Raw genomic sequence first — 24,091 nt, 5'->3', positions numbered from 1 at the left:
CACCATTTTCAAAAATGTTTAAATTTAATGCGGTTTGAAGTAAAAAAAATAAATAAATAAAAAAGATTCATATTTTACTTACCTTGAATAGATGTGTGTATATCTTAATCATTATTTTCAATGTTTTCAAATATTTTAATACATTTTCAAGGTAAATGATTTTTTATAATTTATAAATTTTTTTTTTACAAAAATCATGAATTATGCATTCATTCAAAATAATATCATTCAGCTTTAGAATTTAAAATAACCAGAATTTAAAATAACCATAAATAAATAAGCAGACTAAACTGCTCAATTCATATGGATTAGTTTTACAATCTCTATATGAACTTTTCGAAGCGTCAGTGGTAGTTGCGTAGCTGTCAATGGAGGGACAGAAAACTCTCAGATTTGATTAAATTTGTGTTTTCGAAGATGAACGAAAGTCTTACGGGTTTGGACAACATGAGAGTGAATAATTGATGACAATGTTTTCATTTTTGGGTAAACCCTTTAATACCAAACAGCACTTCTTGTCTCCTTCTGTCCACTGTTTCCATCCTCCAGTCTCATCCTGGACATGTGCTACAGTGCCGGTCGGCTTTGGGCATGTGATAGACATTAGCACTGGGAGAGAAGTCCAGATCATTATGTTTAAGAGCTTTACAATGCTCATTAACGGCTTTCTACCACACAGTCCTGGCAGGAGCTCCTGGCTCCTGCAGCCTTTGGCCCGGCTCCGTTACAGCCTCCTCTCAGTGTCTGAAGACAGACTTTAACCCTGACAGTCCTCTATCTGACACGCACAGTCAGCCCCTCTTTAGGGAGTTTATCGTCTTTCACAGCCTAACAGCCAGCTTAAACCAAGGTCAAAGAAGCAATATTAATGCACTCTCGCCATCTACCTCTTTAAGCACTTCATCAGGAACTTTCACCAGGGATCAGATACATTGCAGTACTGATGCCAGACTTACCTGCTGCATATGTGGCTCACACCGGCCACTACTGTTATTTTCATAAGACCACTTAAGACCCAGCCAGATAAACACAGAACCGCTGAGAAGTCTTTAAACAATTTGTCACTGAACAGTTTCCAGGCTTAGTGATATTCATCAAATTGAGCGAGAATGAAGCGAGAATTTCGGGACAGTTGATGGAACTGTCACTTGGCATATTAGGCTAGTACTATATGTTTTTATGTCTTTTTAAAATCATTTTTATGCTTTGTAAACCTAAACATTTGGTTGTCTGTGATTGTATGGTTGCAAATTCTGATCGCCTAAGTAAGTAAGTCCCTTTAAGGCAAGTCATTTCACTCGGCGACCATCTTTGAAACGCCTCTCGGGCAGCTATTTAAGGAAAGTACAGCTACTATCTCTTTGAATGGGGAAACTTCAAATTCTCCAAACCTGTTCAGCAAGCTTACGAATAAATTTCATATTTGAAGTCACCAATTAAATCTGACAGCAGTTGTCTCATAAATTTTGTTTCTAAATGGTCAAAAATGGCACTTTTTTTAGGCTGGAGCAGCCGATGCGCACGTGCAGTCCTAAGAGAACATCACAGAGGCTGCTGCAATGATGCGTTGACTTTACTAATTGGCGATTGGATCTTTTATTGAGAAGGCGGGGCTTATTCCACCATATTGCGTGTTGCACTTTCTCCCATTTATAGTAATATAGTAAATATAGTAATATGAGTGCACCATCTTTCTATATATAAGGTCTTTGGCTTTTCTTTCTAGTTTTGTTGACATCTTTCTAGTTTCTAGTTTTGTTGACATCACAAGAACACATTGTGTTAGTCTTGGTAGCATTACAAATAATGGATTAAAATGATCAAATTGTGAAAAATTATGGACAAATCTGTAAACTACAGATCCTGAAAAATTATGGCATTCAGAGTCAGACATTATTTTTCAGCATTATTTTTCCTGTATAATTATAACTTATTTACAGCTTTTATTATTAATTTTCTTTGTAAAGAAAACTTAAAATCGGATGAAAACCAGTGTGAAATGTGAGTGAAAAATGTATAATACAGAATACTTTTTAAAAAATAAATATTAAATATATGTATTTCTTTTATAATTTTGCATGTTTATAAATTAATTATAAAATTATAAATATATGAGAAATAAATGTTTTTATTTATATATATATATATATATATATATAAAACATTATTTATTTCTCATATATTTATAATTTTATATTTTCATTTATTAACATGCATTTTTATATATATATATATATATATATATATATATATATATATATTTATATTTATATATTTGGCTGTTTCTTCACTATATGGCGAGGTCTAGTTGTTAATTGAATGGTTAGCAAAAAAAATCTAACAATTTGTATTTATTTTTATTGTTGAGCCTGTATATTGTTATTTGTTTCAGATGCAGTTTTGTAGGAACTTCGGTATCTAGGAAGGACGCCTGTTCATTGTGTCTTGGCATCTGCATTGTCTCAGCTCCTGTTTAGCTGTGTACATTCTGTCTTAACTCACATGTCAGTTTTTGATGGATAACCTTGATTTAAGTCATCTTAAATATGAGTAGTTATGTACATGTCTTTTTTTTGTGCAGTTTTAGTGGTGCTAAAGTAAACTGTGCCGTCTGTCTGCTGAGTTAATGTGCGTAGTCGCACTCCAGGTTGTCTGTTTGCACAGAGAGATGTCATCACGGTAAAAACTTCACATACAGTAAGTCACTCAACAGCTTGATTGGTGTGTATTAAAATGACTGACTTTTCTCAACTTTTACGAGCTGGTGTATAATGCACCTCAGCTCCTTTTTAGCTCCACGCTTTAATTCCCCCACCTAAATCGGTTTTAATTCAGCATGAGGACTTGGGAATTGGGAATGGCTGCATAACTCAGTGGAGACATTTGAGTGCTGGAAAAATGAATTCTTCTTAAGTGCTTTGCTGTGTTGGTCACCAACCTTAAAAGATATCCATAAAACTCAATTCCCAATAGGGTCTAAAATATGATTTATGAAACCTTACTTATTAGTGTGTCTCACTTTAAAATGAATTAGCACAGTTCTCACTTTCTCAGAGCTGCAATGGCTTATAACTTGTACAACTGTGTGACTGTAGCTGTTTCCATACATTGAGCATTTGTTTGACTGTAATGTTGACCAGCCCAATAATCCCCAGCTCCAAGTGTTTGATAGCTGGTTTTGTTGATGCATACAAAAAAAATCCAGTGTTGCTTTTTCCCGTTGTCGTCATCATCCTCGTTTAAAGGCCAGTGACTATTACTAAGCAAACCGTGTTAATGGACGCCTTCTTTTTGTAGTTGCAAGACAGTGACTAGGTCTTAATACAAGCCTAGTGTTACTTAATGACAGTTTCTGATGATCTATAATTGCAGTGGCACATAGAAATGGAAGTAGAAAATTGCTGTGTCTGTTTCTCGGTATTGTACAATTCATTTGGGTAATTGGTCTGATCCCCAACAAGCCTGATTGTTTGTGAATTAGACCAAAACACCTGGACCTAGCCTCAAATATATTTCAGAAATCCAATGGGATACGTATAGCTTTTTATTTTGTAGGTGAAGGAAATGAATCCCTCTAGTCTTTTTGTTGATGTCGAAAGCAAAACAGGGCAAGTCGCAAAACCCTGCGCAGAAGGACTGTAAATGTTTTATTTAAAATGCCCCGAACTGAAAAATCGCGAAGGGAGCACCAGTTTGTTTTGGCGTGTGTGGTTTGTTCCATTCTCCTGTGGCTGCAGACTACTGGTCTACTGCCGGTTCTTTTATTGACTGAATCTCTCACTGTGAGGAGGGGGGGGAAAAAAACGACTTTGTATTATAACCGTATGGAGAAAAAAATGTTGGCAGCTGTTTTTACACAGCACACTTTTTAAAAAAGAGAGACGGTCCTGACCACAAGTCATAAACCATACTTTATTTAAACTGGCGCTCACCCATTATTTGTTCATAGGGCTTTCTGTCTCACAGAAATAATGTTCCAGCGCTCTCGGTTTTGGGGGGGAGGGGCATGAGGAGGACTTGGATAAACTGTTGCCAGGTGTTGTTGCCATGACATTCCATTATGCGATTCCACGCTGCCTTGATCAAGAGGTGTGAACATTCTAAAAATGATTGAGAATGATAATTTATCCTTGTGTTGTCCTTCTTTGTCTGTCTTTAAAGGGATAGTTCACCCAAAAATTTAAATTTTGTTCCTCATGTTGTTCCAAACCTGTACGAGTTTCTTCTGTTGAACACGAAAGAAGATATTATGAAGAATGTTGGCACGCATTGACTTCCATAGTATTTTTTTCCTACTTTGGAAGTCAATGGCTATCGTTAACTGTCTTGTTACCAACATTCTTCAAAATATCTTCTTTCGTGTTCAACAGAAGAAACTCATACAGGTTTGGAACAACATGAGGGTGGGTAAACAAAATGTTAATTTTTGGGTGAACTATTTTTTCCTACTTTGGAAGTCAATGGCTATCGTTAACTGTCTTGTTACCAACATTCTTCAAAATATCTTCTTTCGTGTTCTGCAGAAGAAACTCATACAAGTTTGGAACAAGAAGTATTGACAAAATGTTCCTTTTTGGGTGAACTATCCCTTTAAACATATTCACAAAGTCAGTGTTTTCATTCATACTTGAGGAAAAGACAGAATTCATATTTCGTATTGTTTAATTTAGCAGTGAAAATACAAAACATTGAGCAGTGAGATGCTGTTGTCCGCGCCGTTGAACTCCACCCCTCTTTGCTTCTCGTGCCGAGATGACAAGTCCATCACATAATGCTCTGAAAGCTCTCCAACGCCAAGCTCTGCCCTGAACGACCCTCTCCTGACAGCGTCCTCATTACCTTTTAATTTATTCATGCATATTCCTCCTTGCCGGTAAGGCCGTCTTGTAATGCGAGGAAACGGTGAGCCGCTCCGTGCCTCGGATCACGCAATCCGCCCTTTATTTTCGATTAACAAAACAACTTCTGATGCATGGTAGACGGCAGGGACTCCTGGGTAGTCGGCGCTGAATTTCCTGCAATATGACAGAGAGAATATTGGCGCGTCAGTGGTACACCTCAGTGACTCTGGAAGATGCTATCATTATGTGTTGGCAATCGCGAGAGCTGAATTTTGTGGTGGAAAATGAGGGAGGCCATGTCAGCCTCACTAGCGTGTTGTGAGTGGCCTGAAATGCATCCGCTATGAGAGTCACATTCTGTTTACCGCAGCGGGGGGCAAACATGAGAGCACCGGCATCACAGGCACGACGGTGAAATGAACAAAATACATACATTATAAGTTCGCCGCTCTTCCTTCTGGAAATATAAAAGAAGCTGATTTCAATATAAATAGAACAGGGAGGATGTCTTTACATCCACTTTGATTGTCACTTTTCAAGCCGTAAAATACCCGGAGGCCTTTCCGTGGCCTCGCTTATATGTCAATGCTAATTTCCCCCCGTTGCCAGGAGTAACACATTGGGGAGCCTTGATTTTCTTCCTCTGGTCATCGAGCTTCTCAGACAAGCTTGCTCAGTGCTTGAAATATCTCTCAATGTTGGGCAATCAAAAATAGGAGAACATCTCAAATCAGGTTCTCTGCAGGCTTAGAATCAACAATGACGTACAGTATTCATTTTCTCTGATAAAAAGTATCCCGCTGTGTCTTTCTTGAGAGGTAATTTCCCCGTATTGTGCGCGCGAGCCCATTGTGACTATACGGCAGAGATGCTTGTACAAATTCACGCCGCAAGCAAATCAGTCTCGGGAGTTTTGATCGGAGTGACAACGGTCCCGTTTAAGAACTCAGGAGGGCGTAATCTGAAAAAGGCTAATTCAATACAACTTGCCAGACAGCCACTTTCAAGTATCAAAAATTTTGAGATGTCAGCCGTGGTGGTTGAGAAGCGCAGATGCATACAGCTGTTTGGTAGTCTGTAAATGACCCCTCTCAGTCTCTATGCCCCACTCTCTGATTGACACATTGTGCTGGATAACTGCCGGTGCTGCATGGCAAGCGGGCCGTCCAGCATGTGGTTACCTCCTCAGCTGCACTCACCTATTCAAGGGTTACTGCGGGTCAGGATTTCAATGCCTCAGTTTCACACCTTCTCATGTGTCCTTTCGCTTGCAATCTCTGTTTCATGGGGATAGGGGTCCGAAAGCATTGCTTTTAGAGGATCTGTGGTGTGGTACTAGTGGTTTTACTTTTCTGACGATTTACTACGAGTACTGCAAATATCATTGTTTTGGATGGGAAAGTTGGGGATTTGTGAGTGCAGCTGCACAATGCAAATGGGTGTAATTATATGTTTTAAATGATAGAGATAGCAGAGCTGATGAGAAAAACAGTGGGGGTCCAAATGACTGAGAACACCAGGGGGAAATGTCTTCTTTAATACAACATTTGTAATTGAATATTATGTTGTCGGCATGAAGGAAATTTGAACTTTTGGGGTTACACTTTATTTTAAGGTGTCTTTGCTACAGTGTAATTAATGAGTAACATTAATTAACTACATGTACTTACTATAGGGTTAGGATTAGGGTTTGGTTTAATGTTAGTTGGATGTAATTATGTAAAATTTATAGTTATTCCTATTGTAAATGTAACGTGTAACAAGGATACTGCAAAAATAATGTGTTACCACCTTTTGTATAACGGAGCGATTATTGGACTAGAAATCTCAAATATTTCCCCAATTTTTGCTTTTTTAAAAACAAAAATGTGACAATTTATATAATGGTGTGATTATTGAACTAGAAATCTTAAATATTTTTCCATTTTTACCTCATAACTTTTTTTTTTTTCCTTTTGGCTTGATTACTGAACTATCTTAGAAAACGTTAAATCTTAAAGTGGGAAAATCAAGCTTTTGATGTCTATGTGGTGTTTTAAATTATGCTTTAAGACAAACCATGTGCAAATTCATAAGTCGACACCATTGCTGGAGTATTTTTTCTTTAAAACTGCAGTGAACCAAAGACAGTCTCAAAAACACGCTTTAAAATCGCTGGTGTTTCTGACGTTACAAACTACCTTGTAACCAATCAGGTCAATGCGCATGGTCAACGAGTGGATCTCTGAGCTGCTGTGAGTGAGTGGAGGCGGGGCTCATTTGCATATTAATAGAACCTGAGGCAGTTACATTCAAGCTATTTTAAGGCATGAAGGTTTTTTTTCCAAGGAAACATTTTTAAATATGTAATTTTGGTGATCAAAGTTCCATGAGTTTTAAGGGATAAAATTATTACAGGGGGACTATATTATATGTAAGGGATAATGTATGCGAGGCGGTTGTTATAGCGAATAACAACCCCGACAGGCTTCGCGTCGAGGGCTTGAATCAGCCTGAAGGGGTTGTTATTCGCTATAACAACCGCCTCGCTATACTTTATCCCGCTTATTACATGGCTCCCTACAAAATAAATCAATAATTTGACACAAATTATTGATTTAAAAAGGAGTTTATTGATTTAAAAACGATTGTATTGCTTCCGCTAAAGAAAATAGTCCGTTCCGCGTCCATAGCAACGCTTTGTTTTTCATGGCAACGGTGTGTTATACTTCGCAGCGGTCTGTTATCAAGAAATAACAGACCGCATTCTACATTGGAATTCAACCAAGCCATGTAATAAATACTAATATTTATCCATTTTACCTCATAATGTTTTTTTGTTTAAATCCCTAACTGCTTATTTTCAGATTAAAAAGTCAAAATATATATGCATTTTTTATTTTTTTATTTGGTTTCAGGCTTAAGGAACCCAATTTGTAATTTGTATATGATGTTTGTATGAAGTTTTTATTGCAAAAAAAAAAAAACTTTTATTGAATATAATTTTCAGCAACTGCATCAAGTAGTATCGCTCAGCTTTCATTGACCTTTTTATTGTTCATGACATAAATGTGATCAAATTTACCACAAAATATCCAAAAGCGTTATAAAAGCACTAAAATGTCAGGATTTTTTTTCTTCTAATTGATCCATTTTTAACGTCCAGCTTATTGAATGCAAGAACGTAAATAAGGTGACTGAGCAGAGAGGGCAGAGCGAGCGAGGAAAGACCAAAATGACAGGGAGTTTAGCGCTGAATCCTTTTAGTAGACCACTGACACATGAATGAGGGGAGAGTGAGAGAAAGAGAGAAAAAAGTAGACAGCCAATTTGGGAGTAATGCAACTAAAAACAGACAAGTGTAATTTCATCCATCTGGACAGATGTGTAAAAGCGCTCCTCAGAACATTCCCCATGATTCCCCCTGATTGATCTTCCCCCGGACTGAAACACCTATTATTAGCCACGAGCCTAATAGCACCAGGATGGCTTGCTGCTCTCCCAGAGGCCAATTCTCTGGTCATATCTCACTCACTGCAGCTGGAGAGAAACAGAGGAGAGGAGAGGAGAGGAGAGGAGAGGAGAGGAGAGGAGAGGAGAGGAGAGGAGAGGAGAGGAGAGGAGAGGAGAGGAGAGGAGAGGAGAGATGAGGATGAGGTCCTTCATATTCAGTCAATAGAATTCTAAAGCGGACATGTCAAACAAAACAATAACATTGTTTCATCCAGGTTTCCATTGTTATTTAGGAAGAGCGTTTGCACACCCACCTGATCACGCAGTGAGGAGATGCCGCTGAAACAAAACCAAAAAGAGTGGCTCGCGTACAATGCAATCATTGTTATCAAATCCTCAGTTATTTTAAATATATCATAGTTTAAAGCTTAGTTTTTTTTTTTTACTCTGAAAGAAATGTTTATTGAAGGCCAGCTGTGACACATCAAACGAATGCTGGTTTTTGCTTGAATAGTCAAGGGTTTTGGACTCCACAAACGCTCGCCTTCTTCCTACGCTGGTCTGCTGGCTTTTGGAAAAGAAGGAAAGCGTTTGAGGCGAGCATGAGAGCGTAAGATTGACAGCTCACCACCCCTGCCATGCCATTCAAACCGCCCCACATGTCCAAGTCTGGTGTGATCAGATCCATTTTGATCCGGATCCAAACGCGAACAACGTTCCCACTGTCCTTCATCTTCGCGGCTCTATATGGAGATGATTTTCAGCACTATAAAAACATACCTGCATCTGTTATTTCAATGCCAGCTCTCATGGATAGTGTGCGGAAAGCTTCTTTACTTTTGCCTCTTATATGTTTTGTACGATCATCCTGTAGATTTATTTTCAGCATTCTTTTGAACACCCTCTCCTTGCATTGATTGAATGAGCTCTATGGTTTAATGCATTTCCAAGAGCAGTTATCACTGTGATTGCTGGCGTGTGTTTTGATAAAATGGGAAAAGCCTAAAACCCTTCAACTGAAATGGTTGTTAAAGTTTATGAAAATAAAATGCTGAAGGGGATTTGTTTTGCACCGCATTAACAAGCTTGTTATGAGCTTAACCACATTTGTTCAAATGATCTTATGAATAAATTCAGATTGAATTTACACACTATTATTTATTTTTTGTTTTATTCTGCATGTGTTTTTACACTTCTGTGGTTAATGTCGCTGCACAAAAGGCCAAGAGATAGTTTACTGGCATGCTTATGAAAAAATCTGAAAGGCCTTCACATTTATTAGATAAGGTTTGTTTATTTATTCAAAAAAATTTTTTTTTTCAATCTACACCACAAATAATTGATCACCTTTAGTGCCTTCAAAGCATTAAATCTGTAATAAATGGAAGAGATGCTGTGTCTTCCATTAACCTTACAGCCATTAATTCATCATTACTATGCAAAAACCTAGACAAATCCTGAGACTAATGTTTTTAAACACTTGAATATGCTTAATAGAATGTCTGATAGAATACATAAATCCTCACTTATGACTTCATGTAAAAGAGACTTTATACTGCAAATATTTCAGTAATCTACCACCTTTACTAATATGGCTAAATTAAACAGCTTGTGTTTTCAAGCATTCATTTTTGGCGTCCAGCCATTCATGGCTTCACAGCTTCATTGGAGTAACTCTGCAGTCTTCATATCTCCCGCAGAACCTTTTGTGAGTGAGTTTCAAATGTTCTTCATCAGCTAGAATGTGGAAGTTTGTAGTTTCAGGCAGTCTTTGTATTTTTTTTTGCTCTATTTAGCCCTGAACAGGAGCTTGAGAAAGGCGCGCAGCTCCTGCAGACTGGTTTTCATGTGAACCATGGCAAGAGAATGAATGTGGCACAAGGCGGTTCTCCAGGTGTGACTTTTTTTCTCTGCTGTTTTTACGCCTCATCAAACTCACTGTTCTTGAGTTTCAAGGCAAACAATTATTGTCCGTGCTTCATTGTTTGTGCCACTTCCTCACCTGACCTCAGGAAATTCAGATCAGGGAAACTACTTAAATCACACGCAACATCATCCCACCAAACACCAGCAAAGCCACAGCATTATTTTAATAAATATCGACTTGTAATTAATATGACCTTTTAGAATATTATTTTTGGTTATTGTTTTCACTGCAATTCTCAGCTGTATTTCCAAAGAGAAAAATCAAAATATCAGCACACAATTAAGTAAATACAATTGCAATGTTGTGTTGTATGGATACATGATCAACACACGAAGAAACCGTAACCATGGTCCCTCCAATCAGATTAGGTGGACCAGCTTCAATCAAAGATCAAAATCTATCAGAGCCAGCTAATAGCAATGATTATAAATAATGACTATGGGGGGATAAATAGCTCAGGCAAATGTACTGCAGGACATGAGCTATGTTCAGACAAAGCGGACAGGCATTCTAGGTAATGCACATGTAACTGCATGGGTAAAATGTTTTACTTTAATACAAGCACACATCGTCGGGGTAAAGCACCTGCACATGCAAAGATTCATATGCAAAATACTATCCTTCCAAGCCTACAGGACCTCCGTTTCACCTAAATATTAATATAGCCATTGATTTCACCCGCTTTTAGAGATCAAAGAGAAATCATCAGTGTGGATGTGAATAAACAAAGTGTATGATGTTCTGATAAATGATTTTCTTACGCCGTACATTTTTAATTCTATAGCGTTGATTTATAACGTGCTTTTTGGAATTATTTTGTAAATGCAATGGCATAAATTGTTAACGACAGCTTTTGCATTTCGATATTGGTATAATAAACCAGCATAGCCTATAGACCAAACATTTTATAATTTTTTTATTAGTAGGCTATTCCCACCATTATCATTTGGTTGTTTATCGTAGTTATCAGTTTAACATTTACAGGCTACTGTCACGCGTGAAAATGACTGATCTCCTGCTGTTCATATTTACGAGTTTCCCCTTTTCGGGGAGCAAGGACAACTTGTGCTGTTGCTTATCAAAATTATGATTATATGTTTTTCTTGTAGGTAGTCTTGAAAACTTGGCTTTTTTTTTCACCTGTGAAATATCTGGACAAGGAGTGTTGGTTACTCAGGCATCTTTTCCGCGCGGTTGTTTACCGAATGTTGTGGTCGGCCACTGCACACCCAAATAACAATAAAGCATATGTCTGTCATGACACGTAAACCCACTATTCGTTGGGTGTGTTTTCAAACTGTCATAACAAGTAATATTCTGACAAACTCCTCCCCGGGACTTTGTGGATTACACGTTAAGAAATATGATCAATACGAGGCGAATGACAAGCCACTTGTCACAATGATTAATCTTGTATAGTGCGATTTGATTTGATTATTTTGTACGAATTTAATGAATGTGCAAATATTTCAATTGACCTTCAAAATGTATTGAGTGATATTGTAAACAGTAATATGTGAACAAATGTTGCAGTGATATGCAAACAGGAACAAATTGCACTTTGCTTTACATTTAGAATCTATTGAAAATGTGTAATTATCTCTGGTGCACATCAGGAGCGTATTATTTTGAATTCAGTTTTGAATTCAAAGCCTCAGAAAAGCAGCTAACGAAATTTTACAAAATGAAAGGGTGCTTGGCGCAAGGAAATAAAGTGTATCTTTGTTTGCCCCTCTTTGTTTACCGCGGGATTTTTTTTTTCTTTTTTCATTTTACTAATTCATTTCAATGGCTTTCAAACTGGAAAATGGAAATGTTGCTCTTGCCCTCTATTTCAGCAGCCGCGTCCTGGCAACAGAGCAATTTTCTATCATCAGGGATAAACGGCATCGAACAGTACATTCGGATAAAAAAGCCTGTGATTGCTGGCCTTCCTGTCTGTCATCTCTCTAGAAAATCCTCTCCCCAAGACCTGAGCCGTGTGCTGTCAGAGCTAATAATGTCTTCTATTAAGTCGAAAAAGAACCCCGAAAAATCCCACTGTTCTCAATTGTACAACATTCTCAAAAGATAAAAGATTTTTCAGCAGAGCCACGTTCATTTATGAACTGAAAATTAATGTTCATAAGAGGCAACCTCTGTGTTGGCTGCAATTTTGCATTGAACATTGAAGTATCCTTTCAGGTCTGTGTACTGCACAGCCTTATGTTCTTATTTCCTCGAGATAAACAAACTTCTTTGTGCATTTGACGTTTCATCCCAATGTACAACAGAGACACGCTATATGACATTATAGGCCTCTCTCATTTTAATTTGCTCATGCTATAAAAAAAAAGGGACAATTGCGCTCTTTAAGCATGGTCACCAAACCGTGACCATGTTAGTGTGAAGTTAGGCTACATTCATCAACCCACAGGTGGAGCTTTTAGCAAGAATGGGTAGTAGCTAATCTTATATGCACTAGAATTAGCCTAACAGCTCAAAAACACAGCAAGTCTTAAGTGGGTCTATATTTCGATAGGCTCTTGCTTTGTGGTCAGTTTTTTATTCCATCATATAAAATTGTAAACATTAATAATGAGCAAGTGAATATTTTTAATATTTTAAATGTTTGACCTATAGTCTATGTTTGAATCGAATTAATGCATATTTAATATGAAACCGATACCTCCACTATATTTTCAGTAAGGGTCTTTTTTGTTTTTAGCCTTAGCCTACTAACTTCATTTATAGTTACATATTTAGTGAAACAGTCCTGGAATAAAATGCGTGCTTTAATATGCGACCTAAATGGCAGGGAGGGGTCTGGTTATATTTGTTCTCTTGATTTCTATTGTGATCTCGCGCAGAATACCGACAGCTGCGCGTGCTATCATCTGCGTTCGCTTTGCCTCGCCACTTCCTCTGCTCAACAGCCACGGAGATCCGTCGACGCCTGCGTGTGTCTGTCTGTCTGTGTGTGTGTGTGTGTGTTCGGCAGAGAGAGCACCATCAGCCGCCTCTGCTGGACTGGAAACGCTCTACAATCCGAGCCGGTCAACATGTCTGTTCGGACCAGTGACAAGAAGGTCGTGCGCTCTTCGGAATGAAGGCGAATCCATTTCAAAGTAGTTTTGTTAAAGCTCAGATAGGGCTGCATGGATGCACTCGAGCGCAGGCATGTCCACACAGACCCCTCTCTTTCTTTTTCTTTTTGACAGATTTGTAATGTTGCTTATGGGTTTACATGCATGCTTTGCTTTAATATTCTCAGTAATAAAAAAACAATTATATTTTAAAAATATAACACAATTAACACATTTTTATTTAAAGAAATTTAAATAAAGATTTTTTTTTTTTTTTTTGTGAGTGATCGCTGCTAAAGAGTTTGGTTTTGGTGAAAGTAGACTATTATAATACAAATATATTATTTTGTCAAACAAAATAAGTCATTTATTTTTAAGCGTCAATTTTAACTATCAAGACGGTTATCTCCTAAAAGGCACTTTTCTATTCCTGCGCAATTTTTCATTTTAGCTATTGGAATACAATTTATGTAGAAACACAACACCATTTACGATCATTCAACAGCTTGTAAATGGAGGCTATGAGTTTTAATTGAAATACGCTTCTTGTGGTCAAGATACGCTGAAACAAATCCACTGGCCTGTTGTAGAATTTTGTCAACTTGTATCAAATTATTTGATCAGTCCCCGGAAATATAACCATTATGCCCTTAACTGTCAAATATTAAGTGTCAACGCAGGTTTTATAAAAGGAAGTCATTTTAAAGGTCCCAAACCATGAATTCTCGATCAATTAAGCACTTAAAATGCCAGCAAGAAAGCATAATTGGAAGATGTTTGTACCATGCCATGGCTGTGTATCTGGTTTCAAACATTTTCAAACTGATCATGCAGCAGCAATAATCAATCAAATTCCTGATCACTAATATTAGCTCATTTGACAATTGCATTTAAGCAAATTATGACACAGCTTTTTATACAATTTAAAAGAAACAAAAACATTCACACATTGAGGAAATTGTTCAAACAAATTCTCCAGGTTTCCTCTTACCTGCATGCACAATTCTTTTAAACTCGAAATGTTTGATATCTTGACTATAAGAAGAAATCCACAAGCGTTCAGAGCGACCAGATGCCTTTCTGTCTCTCCCAAGTTCAGTCCACCATGGAAAATGGTTATCTACGCCGCTTGTGCACTCTTAAATCCGGCAAAGTAAATAACATCCCTGGTAATAATAGCAAGGTACGCAGTTCTTGTTACAGAAAGGGAGAAAATTGAAACTAAATGCTGCATTTAGGGCTACCATTTTTGATAAGAGGATAATTGAGGCGACACTGGTGTATAATTAGCGGATAATTTATGCTATATCCACTTTTAATCCACCTCCCAAAATAAACAAGGTCCATAATCATTACAGACGAATTGTTCTTAATTTTATAGCGCCAGTCTGAATACAGTGTAACGGATAATCAAAGAGGATTTGGATATAACTGATTGCGACCGTAATTGCTTTTTCATTACCATTTAAAATAAATGTATGCCATATCATGAGGAAACTCGTTGTCTATAAAATAAAAATTGAGTGAAATGAGAATGAAGAAAGCCTTGCAGTTGTAGGGTATATTTACATCGTGGTTTATAATGCGATCGCGATTTGCCAAACCACAAACTGCACTCGTAATTTGCATATATTTTCAACTGTGACTGGCTCGTGATTATACGAGGAAAGGCTGTCACTAACCCGGGCCTTTCAGTGACTGTGGCTTAATTAAACCAGACCATATCTGGCGTGTTTATAGTTCACGTGAATCCTCTCTGAAGAGGCTTACAACTATTGCTTTTCTAGACTATTCTTTTGACACCGCATATTTTCACTTAATATGCATGGCTTATATGTTTTATTCCATTGGCTACTGTACATCTCCTTAATTATTGATGTATTGTTCTGTGTTTGTATTTAGCCTATAGCCTATTATTATTTTACTGTTGTGGTTTCTGCTGTTTTGTAAATGCATTGAGACATCAACGTCCATATAAAAATGACTTTTTAGTCGTACATATGGCAATATATTTGCTTTATCCTATCAAACGATTCGATTTGTATAGTGTTCTTGCGGTTTGTAGGCTAAGCGATATTTGGCACCTCGAGCTGTGGTTACGAACCACGCGATTAATTACTTCGATAGTAGCGCGCGACATTGTCTCTGGAGTCGAATCTGAGTGGGAATTTTGTGAATATCAGAGGGATATCCCAGCATTACTATTCTCCACATGGTTATGGCTACGGTGGGAGCTGTTAAGGTAGGTTAACTCACTGTGAAGTCTCAGCTAAAGCAGAGAACTGATGACGTTAGGTTGAATGACCAATCGGAAGGCGCTGCCCTTTGGAGACAAACCATTTTACTTGTAGTGGCTGCATCAAGTCTGGAAGCAAGGACTCAAATTTAACAGAATCCACCTTAAAATCTCTGCCTTTACTCAAGCCCACCTTCCACCATACCGCGTGAGAATTACAGGACAAAAAAGGATAAATTGTGGAGGTAATAACGCAATATCCCCTAACCAAGGAGAGAAAGAAACGAACACAACGAAAGGACTCATTTGGACTTCAGAGATAGGGGGTAAGTGCTCTTAAAGCAGAAAATTTGATGATGACCATGACTACGATGGCTGACGGTCTGGAGGCTCAAGACTCGTCAAAATCTGCTTTCATGGAGTTTGGACAGCAATCGCACTCACAACAGAGCTCCCCGTCAATGGCCGCCAGCCATTATCCGCTCCACTGTCTCCATTCCGGGTCTCATCATCATCATCATCATCAGCACGACAGCTCTCCGTACTCCGGCTCAAACTCTTATAACAGGTCGCTACCTTACTCCTATGTAAGCCATCCCCACCACAGTCCGTACCTGCCGTCCTACAGTAACGCCAGCGGAACACAGACCAGGTTAGACGCCACAGGTAAGCGTATTTACATGCGTAAAGATCCAGCTCTGTTTTCATTGTTGAACTATACGAGGAAAGCCGTATGTCGATAAAATATTACATTCACAGTTCTCATCTAAGACACCGTACCCGTTCCCCTTTGTTCTCGCCCAGTTTTGTCCGTCGTATGTCAGCAATAACGGTGTTCTCAAAATGATTTATTGCGTTCCGCCAGTGATTCTACCCACCATTACAAATTATAATTAGCATCTAATTGTCTGTCTCGAGATGTCACTTCATGCTATTTCCTAAATATGACAGACAAAGTAATTATGCTATATAATGCTTGAAAGAACGTTACAAATATGTGTTTGTCAAAAAAAAATAATCACATTTCAAATTCTTATAAATGTTTATGTGCGGGAATCATTCCACAATATTCACCCTTTTCAGAACAGCAGAAAACAACAGTGATTGAAAATGGAGAAATACGTTTCAACGGAAAAGGCAAAAAGATCAGAAAACCAAGGACGATTTATTCCAGTTTGCAGCTCCAGGCATTAAATCACCGGTTCCAGCAGACTCAATACCTGGCGTTACCGGAGCGCGCGGAACTGGCTGCCTCTCTCGGGCTCACACAGACACAGGTGAGATGTGGACTCATTTACATTTAATAGTGAATTTTGCTTTTCATTTCGGTTGGGTATTAGGCTATATCTCAGGTAGTATGTGGACTCAATTGAATTTAATAGTGATTTATGCTTTTCATTTTGGTTGAGTATTATAACTGATTTTGTTATTAATAAAGGTGGACCTATATATGTTTAGGAAGATGATGATGACAAAAAATAAATAAATCTCATGTTAACTAAATTAGACACCTACTTCACTTTAAATACGATATAACCCATTTTTTATATTTGTCTTTCTTTTCAGGTAAAGATCTGGTTTCAAAACAAAAGGTCCAAGTTCAAGAAGTTGTTGAAACAAGGTGGTAACCCTCACGAGATTGACCCTTTGCCTGGCTCCATCGCCCTGTCCCCGCGCTCTCCAGCCATTCCTCCCATCTGGGACGTCTCAGCCTCCTCTAAAGGAGTAAACATGTCTGCTAACAGCTACATGCCCGGTTACTCACACTGGTACTCTTCGCCTCATCAGGACGCCATGCAGAGATAGGCAACTAGCCCTGTTTTAGGCCAGAGGCCTTGACGTTGACTTCTTGTCTTCGCCCAGTTCACGGTTTAACAACCCTAATAGAGACCTATTCTAGTCTATTAAGGGGACGATTTCTTTTGAAGGATGAAGACATGTGGTGTGGCGAAGCTCGACAATGGAACTAAATGTCAGTAGCAAATTAAACGGATTGATTAAAAATCTGTTCTCACGTTTGGCTGTAATCAAACACAATCATCACCAACAGGAAGCGAAACGTTTTGTCACGCGCTTGAGTCGCATTTGAAAACGAACTCAATCCTCCTGCGTTTATGTTTTTGATCATGCAAACGAAAGCAACTTGATTGTAAATATATTGTCCGATTTTAGTTGTTAAAAACTTTTTATGTTTTGTCATAAATGGAGTAAACCATGACTTCAAGTAACGTGTCGTGCCTTTTTTTTTAGGAGATAGCCTATTATGAAAGACTGGCTTTTAAACAATCAATTATGAAATTGATTATTGAAATAATCTGAATTTGAAAACATTTATCTATAAAAAAATAAAATAAAAAGACCTATAAACAACTTACACAGTCATTTGAAAACAATCACCTCCACATTAAGGCATTTTTCTAATGCTGGAAAGATATGAAGGAATAACAAAATGGCTTACCCGAGATGGTGGTTTCTCAAAGTGTTTTTCCTACAGAATAGAGCTGCATCTTGTCCATCTTGTCATTCTCTAGCTCAATTATTAAGGTATTGACAAAATGTTTTCCCCCTTTCTCTCTGCCTTGATCTGCGAGACGCTGAATGCCTTTCGCCACAGGATCGATCCTGAACAAAGCATCCAGCTGCAGTCTCGTTCAATATGAAGGAGATATTTGGGACAATTTATGGGTTTTATCCAAGAGAGGTTTTTTTTTCCATTCTCATAAATGCAGACATAATTAGGGTAATTTTTGATGTAGCCCGCTGATTACAGCGTTTTTACCGTCAAAGATAATTACCTGTAATTTTCTACCACTTTTAATACTAAAAGGCATCTTTATTTGGATTTGAAGTGGCAAAGACGAAACAAAAGATGAAATTATTCGGTTATTCATGTACAAATTGCTGAGGAGAGTGAACACTTGGGATATTATCTAAAATTACAATGTTGAATAGGGAGACGAGAAGCCCCTGCAGCTGTCAAATCGTGGATGCCCCAGCCGCAGAGAATGGGGCTTGATTTTCTAAAAAGGTTTCCTCATCAACGGATTGGGATGGTTCATTTAAATGTTTGCTCTGCCTATAAGAACATAAGGTATATCTTGAAATAGGAACCGTCAGAAACACATTTGTCATTGGTTTTTTAGTAGGCTAATCTGCTCACAGTAAGGTCTTCAAAAAAAATATAGCTAACATTTGCAACTCTATTCAATTCAATTCACGTTAATTTATAGCGCTTTTGACAATATCGTTTTAAAGCAGCTTTACAGAAAATGCATGTGTACATTACAATTTAGAGTGATATGTTATCAGAGGACAGTGTCCAATGTATTTCAGAAATGTAGACTAAATCACGCAGTTAGCTAACAATGTAGGCTATTAAATTGAAGGCATAAACAATGAGCTCATTGAAGTAGGCTAAATAATTAGGGTCAAGTTGTCAATAATTTTACAATAGAAATTGTCAACAAATTTTACAATAGGCCTAGAAATTTTGCATTGGTGCATGTTGATTCAGAGTTTGCCTCAACTCTAAAATTCTACAGTTAAATAATCTTTGGAGGAATCATACATTCTTCCGCATAATATTAAAAATAAAATGTGTTTGTGAGAGTTAAGGCCCCTACACATATATAGGCCCCCTGAGAGACTGTGACAGACACGATCTTATAGCTCCGATCCCGACATCCTCAAGACTAAATGAGAATTAACCAAAGACCAAGAAGCTAATAATTCCGAGTGTGTGCGCAAATGAAAAAGAGAGGGATAAAACACCAATACAAATTATGACCGGTTTACTATAGATCCCAGCGTTCGTATGCCACACGTTTTCCTGTAAAATAGCCTGCCTTCCCCAACAAGCCGAACTGCAGTTCATAACAACACCCACCCATCAGCGGCACACAGATTAGCCAACAACAAAACAACATGCTAGGCTAATGGAACAACACTTACCTTCGGTAGCTAAGTTTATTGTCTTGCATAGACCAAAATCTCTGGTTTCAATGTTTCAATAAAGATATCGTTGTGAAAGCGGACGGTCCTGTGTACAGCTTGTGTTGAGTAAGCAAATCCAGGTGTGGAAGTGTTTGCACACCCCGACACCTCTTATATATTGCCTGCAAAATTAGCCGTTATTACTGTCACTATTTAGAGATGGTGAGCTAGGGAAAAAACCGTCTGCAATCAAGAACCAGGCGCATCTTTGCAAATTATAGATAATTGTAAATGTCCAGATTATGATAATGGAGCTAATCCTGGTGGAAGTATAATTATTGTTGAGTGTTACAGTTGAGGGTGTCCAGTAAAGCTAACTGTCATTATTTATACACGGTTTGCAGTGAATTCGTTGAGTGGAAAATGTTGAGTTGGAATTTAACAAGCCTCTCGATATAATGGCATGGAATGTAGCGTGTTTGTGTATACGTGAAATAGAAAGCGAGGCAAAGTTAGAGTTGATATGGCGTGTGTGTTTGGAGCGTGAAGCGTGCGTATAGGCTACGCGAGCGAGTGTGTGTGTGGGGGTATAAAAAAATGCCTGTGAATACGTTCTACAATTTTCTCATGTCATAGGTTTCTATTGGGTAGATATTTGTCACTTTGATTTGTTGTTTAGGCAAAAAAGCACAGTATGCCTAATTAAACACAGTTATTGTTAACCAAAATTTCAGTGTTCAAAACAAGGCAAATACCAATCCTTGGGTGTTATGCTAAAAAATCCCGGGATATTTCAACCCAAAATTGGGATTGGACAAACCCAACCGTCAGGTTTAAATGTTTAATTAAAAATAAATAAAATAATAATAAGATATTTAAACCAACAGATGGGTTTGTCCATATTTGACCCAACAATGAAACAACTCAGTAATAGCTATTTTATGTGTGTGGAAACATCAGTCTCAAGTCATATTTTTAAAGGATGAACCGTGATGTTTATTTTGAACATTGAAGCGATCATCGAGGAAAATATTTTCCTAATATACAGCCATGAAACTGCGCTGGGACGATTTTTTTATAATTAGGTTTTAGGCCTACAATAATATCATAGTCAACAAAGAAATCTCCACCATGCCCTGGTGGCCTTTTTCATGATTTATCCGTGGCAGTCAGCTGTAGAAATGTTAGCACTGGTTTTAATGAGATGTTCAGCATTTTTCCAGGAGGAGGATCTGTCAGGGCTGGGTTGTGGTCGCTGGAGCCGGTTTGCCCCCACAGGCATGCGGACTGCCTCAGATCTCCGCGCCGTTCCTTCGCCTCCTCACTACAATTCAAAGGTACTAATTGTAAGGAACACAAAGACAGCAAGGCAGAGCAAACTGTTTGCCAGACCAACAACCAATTTTTTTTCTTTCGTCATGGGTGGGTTTAATCAAGATGTAGATCAAATATTCAGTCCTACTAACGTAAAAAACAATCTAAAACTTGTTTGGAATAATAATAATGAATATTAATTTAATTGTATCAGGCTGAGGACCAAGACCGAAGCAAATCCTTTTTTTCTTTTCTTTTTAATTAGACTGTATAGAAATGTTTCCATTTATTCACCATTAAACAGTGACTCAGCCCAGAACACATGATCCCAAAATGTTAAAACAATATCATGGTTTTCTCTATAATTTCCACTCGAAATTTATTTTCAGGCTTGCAAAGTTAAAGTCCCTTCTTTACCAATCACAGAAAAGTAACATCCCAAGACGGGCTCTAAAGCAAAGTGCTCGGTGCGTTGATCTGTTTTGATTTACCTTAAAGAAGACAAAATGTTTGATAATTAAAGAAAAACACACATTTATTTGGGGTTGTCCTTAATGATTTGGCACATCGTCGGATGTACGCGTTGAGGTCAAAATTCAAGGCACCATTCAGAGTGTTTGGGTCCATTGTCCATTTAAAACATTTAATATTCTTCCAAATGCAATAAATTACATGCACACAATTTACACATTATACACGTTCTTCTAGGACTGCCATATCGGTACATTGCATATTCCTCAAAAAAAAAAAAAAAAAATGTTAACACCAGTCCAATATACAACAAAATAATAAACAAATTTCAGTACAACGTTCCTGCTCCGAGTGCCAACGAGTGCTGTAACGTGCCAGGAGCCTGAAGGTGAGAATTCATCGCCCCGGCGGCGGAATACCAAGATGCGCTGGCGCTTTCCAGAAACGTGGATGCCGCTGTGTTAATATTCTGCGGCTGATGGTGAGGTCTCTGAGGACCCTGTGAGTCCCAGACCGCGGGAGACTGCGGGGAGTTACACGCCATCGGGTCGCTGGAGCTGGGACTGTGTTCTGGAGGCAGCTCGCCGTTTTTCATGATCTTCTTTAGTTTTGATCTTTTGTTCTGGAACCAAATTTTCACCTGAGGAAACAAAAACAAAAAGTTTTTTTTGAGTTTCTGGGGACAAATAAATAAAGCACGTGTTTCTGCCAAACCTCTAGGCCTACATCATAATAATAGGCTATATATTTTTTGTTATATCGATAAAAATGTTTACAACCTATGAAAAAAAAATTATGTCTATGCTTACATGCGCTTGCTTCATATATAAAATAATATAAATAGGCTATTTAAAAAAGGCCTACCAATTTGAGAATTACATAAAAAGACATTGCAATAAAAAAATAAACGTTAAAATATTGTCGAACCTGTGTTTGCGTGAGTCCCAGCGACGCCGCGAGCTCGGCTCTCTCTGGGAGCGCGAGGTATTGCGTGTTCTGAAACCTTCTCTGAAGAGCAGCGAGCTGAAAACTGGAGTAGATGGTGCGGGGCTTCCGGACTTTCTTGGGTTTTCCATTGACCATCCTCACTTCGGGCTCGGCTGTTTCTTTTTCTGACGGGTGAACAGAAATTAGATAAATGCACGGGAACAGAAATTAGATAAATGCATGGGGACAGAAACGCACTCTCTTGATTGTTGGTAATTATTGCCGTGATTTATGTCAAGTGTCGCAGTGCTTTAAAATTGCTACTCGCATAAAGTCAAACAGAATAATTTGTCAGAAAATCTGTACGCATTTTACGCGCTCTTATTTTCAATGTAATCTATTTTCATACTGCATGCATGTTTCCCCCCACCATATTAAACACATAGCATTAAAGAAACTTAAATGCAATCATGTTTCGTCCAACTTGGTTACAAAATTGAGACCTTATAAAAAGTAACAACTCTACTATCATAATGCTCAATAATAATGTCCGACCATGCTAATGATTACTAAGTATTATAACAACAATAATAGTATGCTTAAATATAATATAGTAAGCTAACTGACCTTGCGGGCTCGGTTGTGACTGCACCCTATTATATGTTCCGGCATATTGGTGATATGCTGTGGAGTATGAGCCGTAATCAGGGTAGGATTTTGCAGCGTAATTTCCAGAAGATCCATTGACTCCATGGTATTGGTACTGATAGGCATTAAGAGGTTTCCCATAAGTGCCCGAGTTCGGTGAACAATAGCCATGATGAACTCCTCCAGCAGGGCTGTAATAGCCAGAATCCGTGGCTGTCGACTCCGGTAGGGTTGGAGATTCCTGAGATGGATGATGCATCGTGGAGAGCTGAAAAGCGTTTTGGAAATCTGCAGGTTTAATACTCGGAATCCTCCTGTCGAATACTCCAGTCATAGTTCGGATAAGACAACGTAAAAAGGCAGTCTAACTCTATAGGGGTCCACAGAGTCTACACTAACATTGTGTGTGCAAGCGTCAGGCGTCTCTCTTGAAGACTGCTTTAAGCCCCGCAGCAAAGACTTGGTTAAATCCTAAATTGCGCTGTTACGCACTGCAGGGAGGATCTAGTGCCATTGGCCAAGGAGCACAGCAGACGGCAGTTACTCCCTAACCCGTTCAACCAGTTTCAGAAGAACAAAAAAACTTAATAGAGGTATTTATGGTATGTTTATAGACAAATGGAAAGGGAAATTGATTATTATTTGATAGGCTAAGTCGCTCACCGTGCAGAAATAAGACGGCCGTTGATCTATTCCATGTAATGTCCATAATAAATGTCTGATCCCTTAAATTTGTTTGGAACACAACTGGCTACTCTCATCGAAGAGACAATTACATATCCAGATATTATTTTGTTTAGTTGTATCCTATCAGACGAATCAACAGATTAAACCATTTGTTTGTTTGTTTGTTTGTTTGTTTGTTTTGTATAGGGTATTCTATAATCCTATTACTATTGCTTTTTGGTCTGCCTTAATCTACATATTAATTTGCATATTTGTTACAAATAAAATGTCATATTTTTCAGATTACAATCATTTGTCACCAAAAACTGAATCAAATGGACAATACTGGATGTCCATCTGTGTCTGCGGCGGGTTTGTTTATGGCAGCAATGCATGACAGCACTTTGGTGTGACTGATTTTATGATAACTAATATCACCGAAAAACTATTTTGCTAATTTGTCCTATTATTGTTGTTCCTAAATCTTAATGAAGAGCATTGTCAAGCATGCATTCACAGTGACAAAGGTAGTCAGCAATAGTGGTGAAATGGTGCCACCAAGTGGAGATTAGTAAATAAAAAGAGTCAGTCAAAGTTTCCTTACATCTATCCTCCTCAAGACAATGCAATG

General features: G+C 38.1%; 2 protein-coding genes across 2 annotated transcripts; one reads left to right on the top strand and one right to left on the bottom strand.

Moving 5' to 3' along the window:
* Positions 1 to 4,310: 4,310 nt before the first annotated feature.
* Positions 4,311 to 23,244, bottom strand: dlx5a (distal-less homeobox 5a). Its single transcript, XM_082186893.1, has 4 exons — positions 22,774 to 23,244; positions 22,147 to 22,331; positions 19,453 to 21,859; positions 4,311 to 5,015 (listed from the first exon to the last, which is right to left on the bottom strand). Exons 1-3 carry the CDS (start codon positions 23,126 to 23,128, stop codon positions 21,548 to 21,550), a joined length of 852 nt encoding a protein of 283 aa, XP_082043019.1. The 5' UTR covers positions 23,129 to 23,244; the 3' UTR covers positions 4,311 to 5,015; positions 19,453 to 21,547.
* Positions 14,262 to 17,725, top strand: dlx6a (distal-less homeobox 6a). Its single transcript, XM_082186894.1, has 3 exons — positions 14,262 to 16,167; positions 16,585 to 16,778; positions 17,068 to 17,725. Exons 1-3 carry the CDS (start codon positions 15,855 to 15,857, stop codon positions 17,305 to 17,307), a joined length of 747 nt encoding a protein of 248 aa, XP_082043020.1. The 5' UTR covers positions 14,262 to 15,854; the 3' UTR covers positions 17,308 to 17,725.
* Positions 23,245 to 24,091: the final 847 nt, after the last annotated feature.

The sequence above is a fragment of the Leuciscus leuciscus genome (genome assembly GCF_965113295.1).
Source record: "Leuciscus leuciscus genome assembly, chromosome: 12".
Lineage (NCBI taxonomy): Eukaryota > Metazoa > Chordata > Actinopteri > Cypriniformes > Leuciscidae > Leuciscus > Leuciscus leuciscus.
Note: the sequence above shows the minus strand (reverse complement) of the source record. Positions and strands in the feature narration are given on the sequence as shown.

Coding starts and splice junctions, on each gene's coding strand:
- dlx6a (XM_082186894.1), top strand. CDS start 15,855: ATGATGACCATGACTACGATGGCTGACGGTCTGGAGGCTCAAGACTCG. Junction 16,168..16,584: donor GACCAGGTTAGACGCCACAG/GTAAGCGTATTT, acceptor CACCCTTTTCAG/AACAGCAGAAAACAACAGTG. Junction 16,779..17,067: donor TCGGGCTCACACAGACACAG/GTGAGATGTGGA, acceptor CTTTCTTTTCAG/GTAAAGATCTGGTTTCAAAA.
- dlx5a (XM_082186893.1), bottom strand. CDS start 23,128: ATGACTGGAGTATTCGACAGGAGGATTCCGAGTATTAAACCTGCAGAT. Junction 22,332..22,773: donor GTCACAACCGAGCCCGCAAG/GTCAGTTAGCTT, acceptor TTCACCCGTCAG/AAAAAGAAACAGCCGAGCCC. Junction 21,860..22,146: donor TGGGACTCACGCAAACACAG/GTTCGACAATAT, acceptor TTGTTTCCTCAG/GTGAAAATTTGGTTCCAGAA.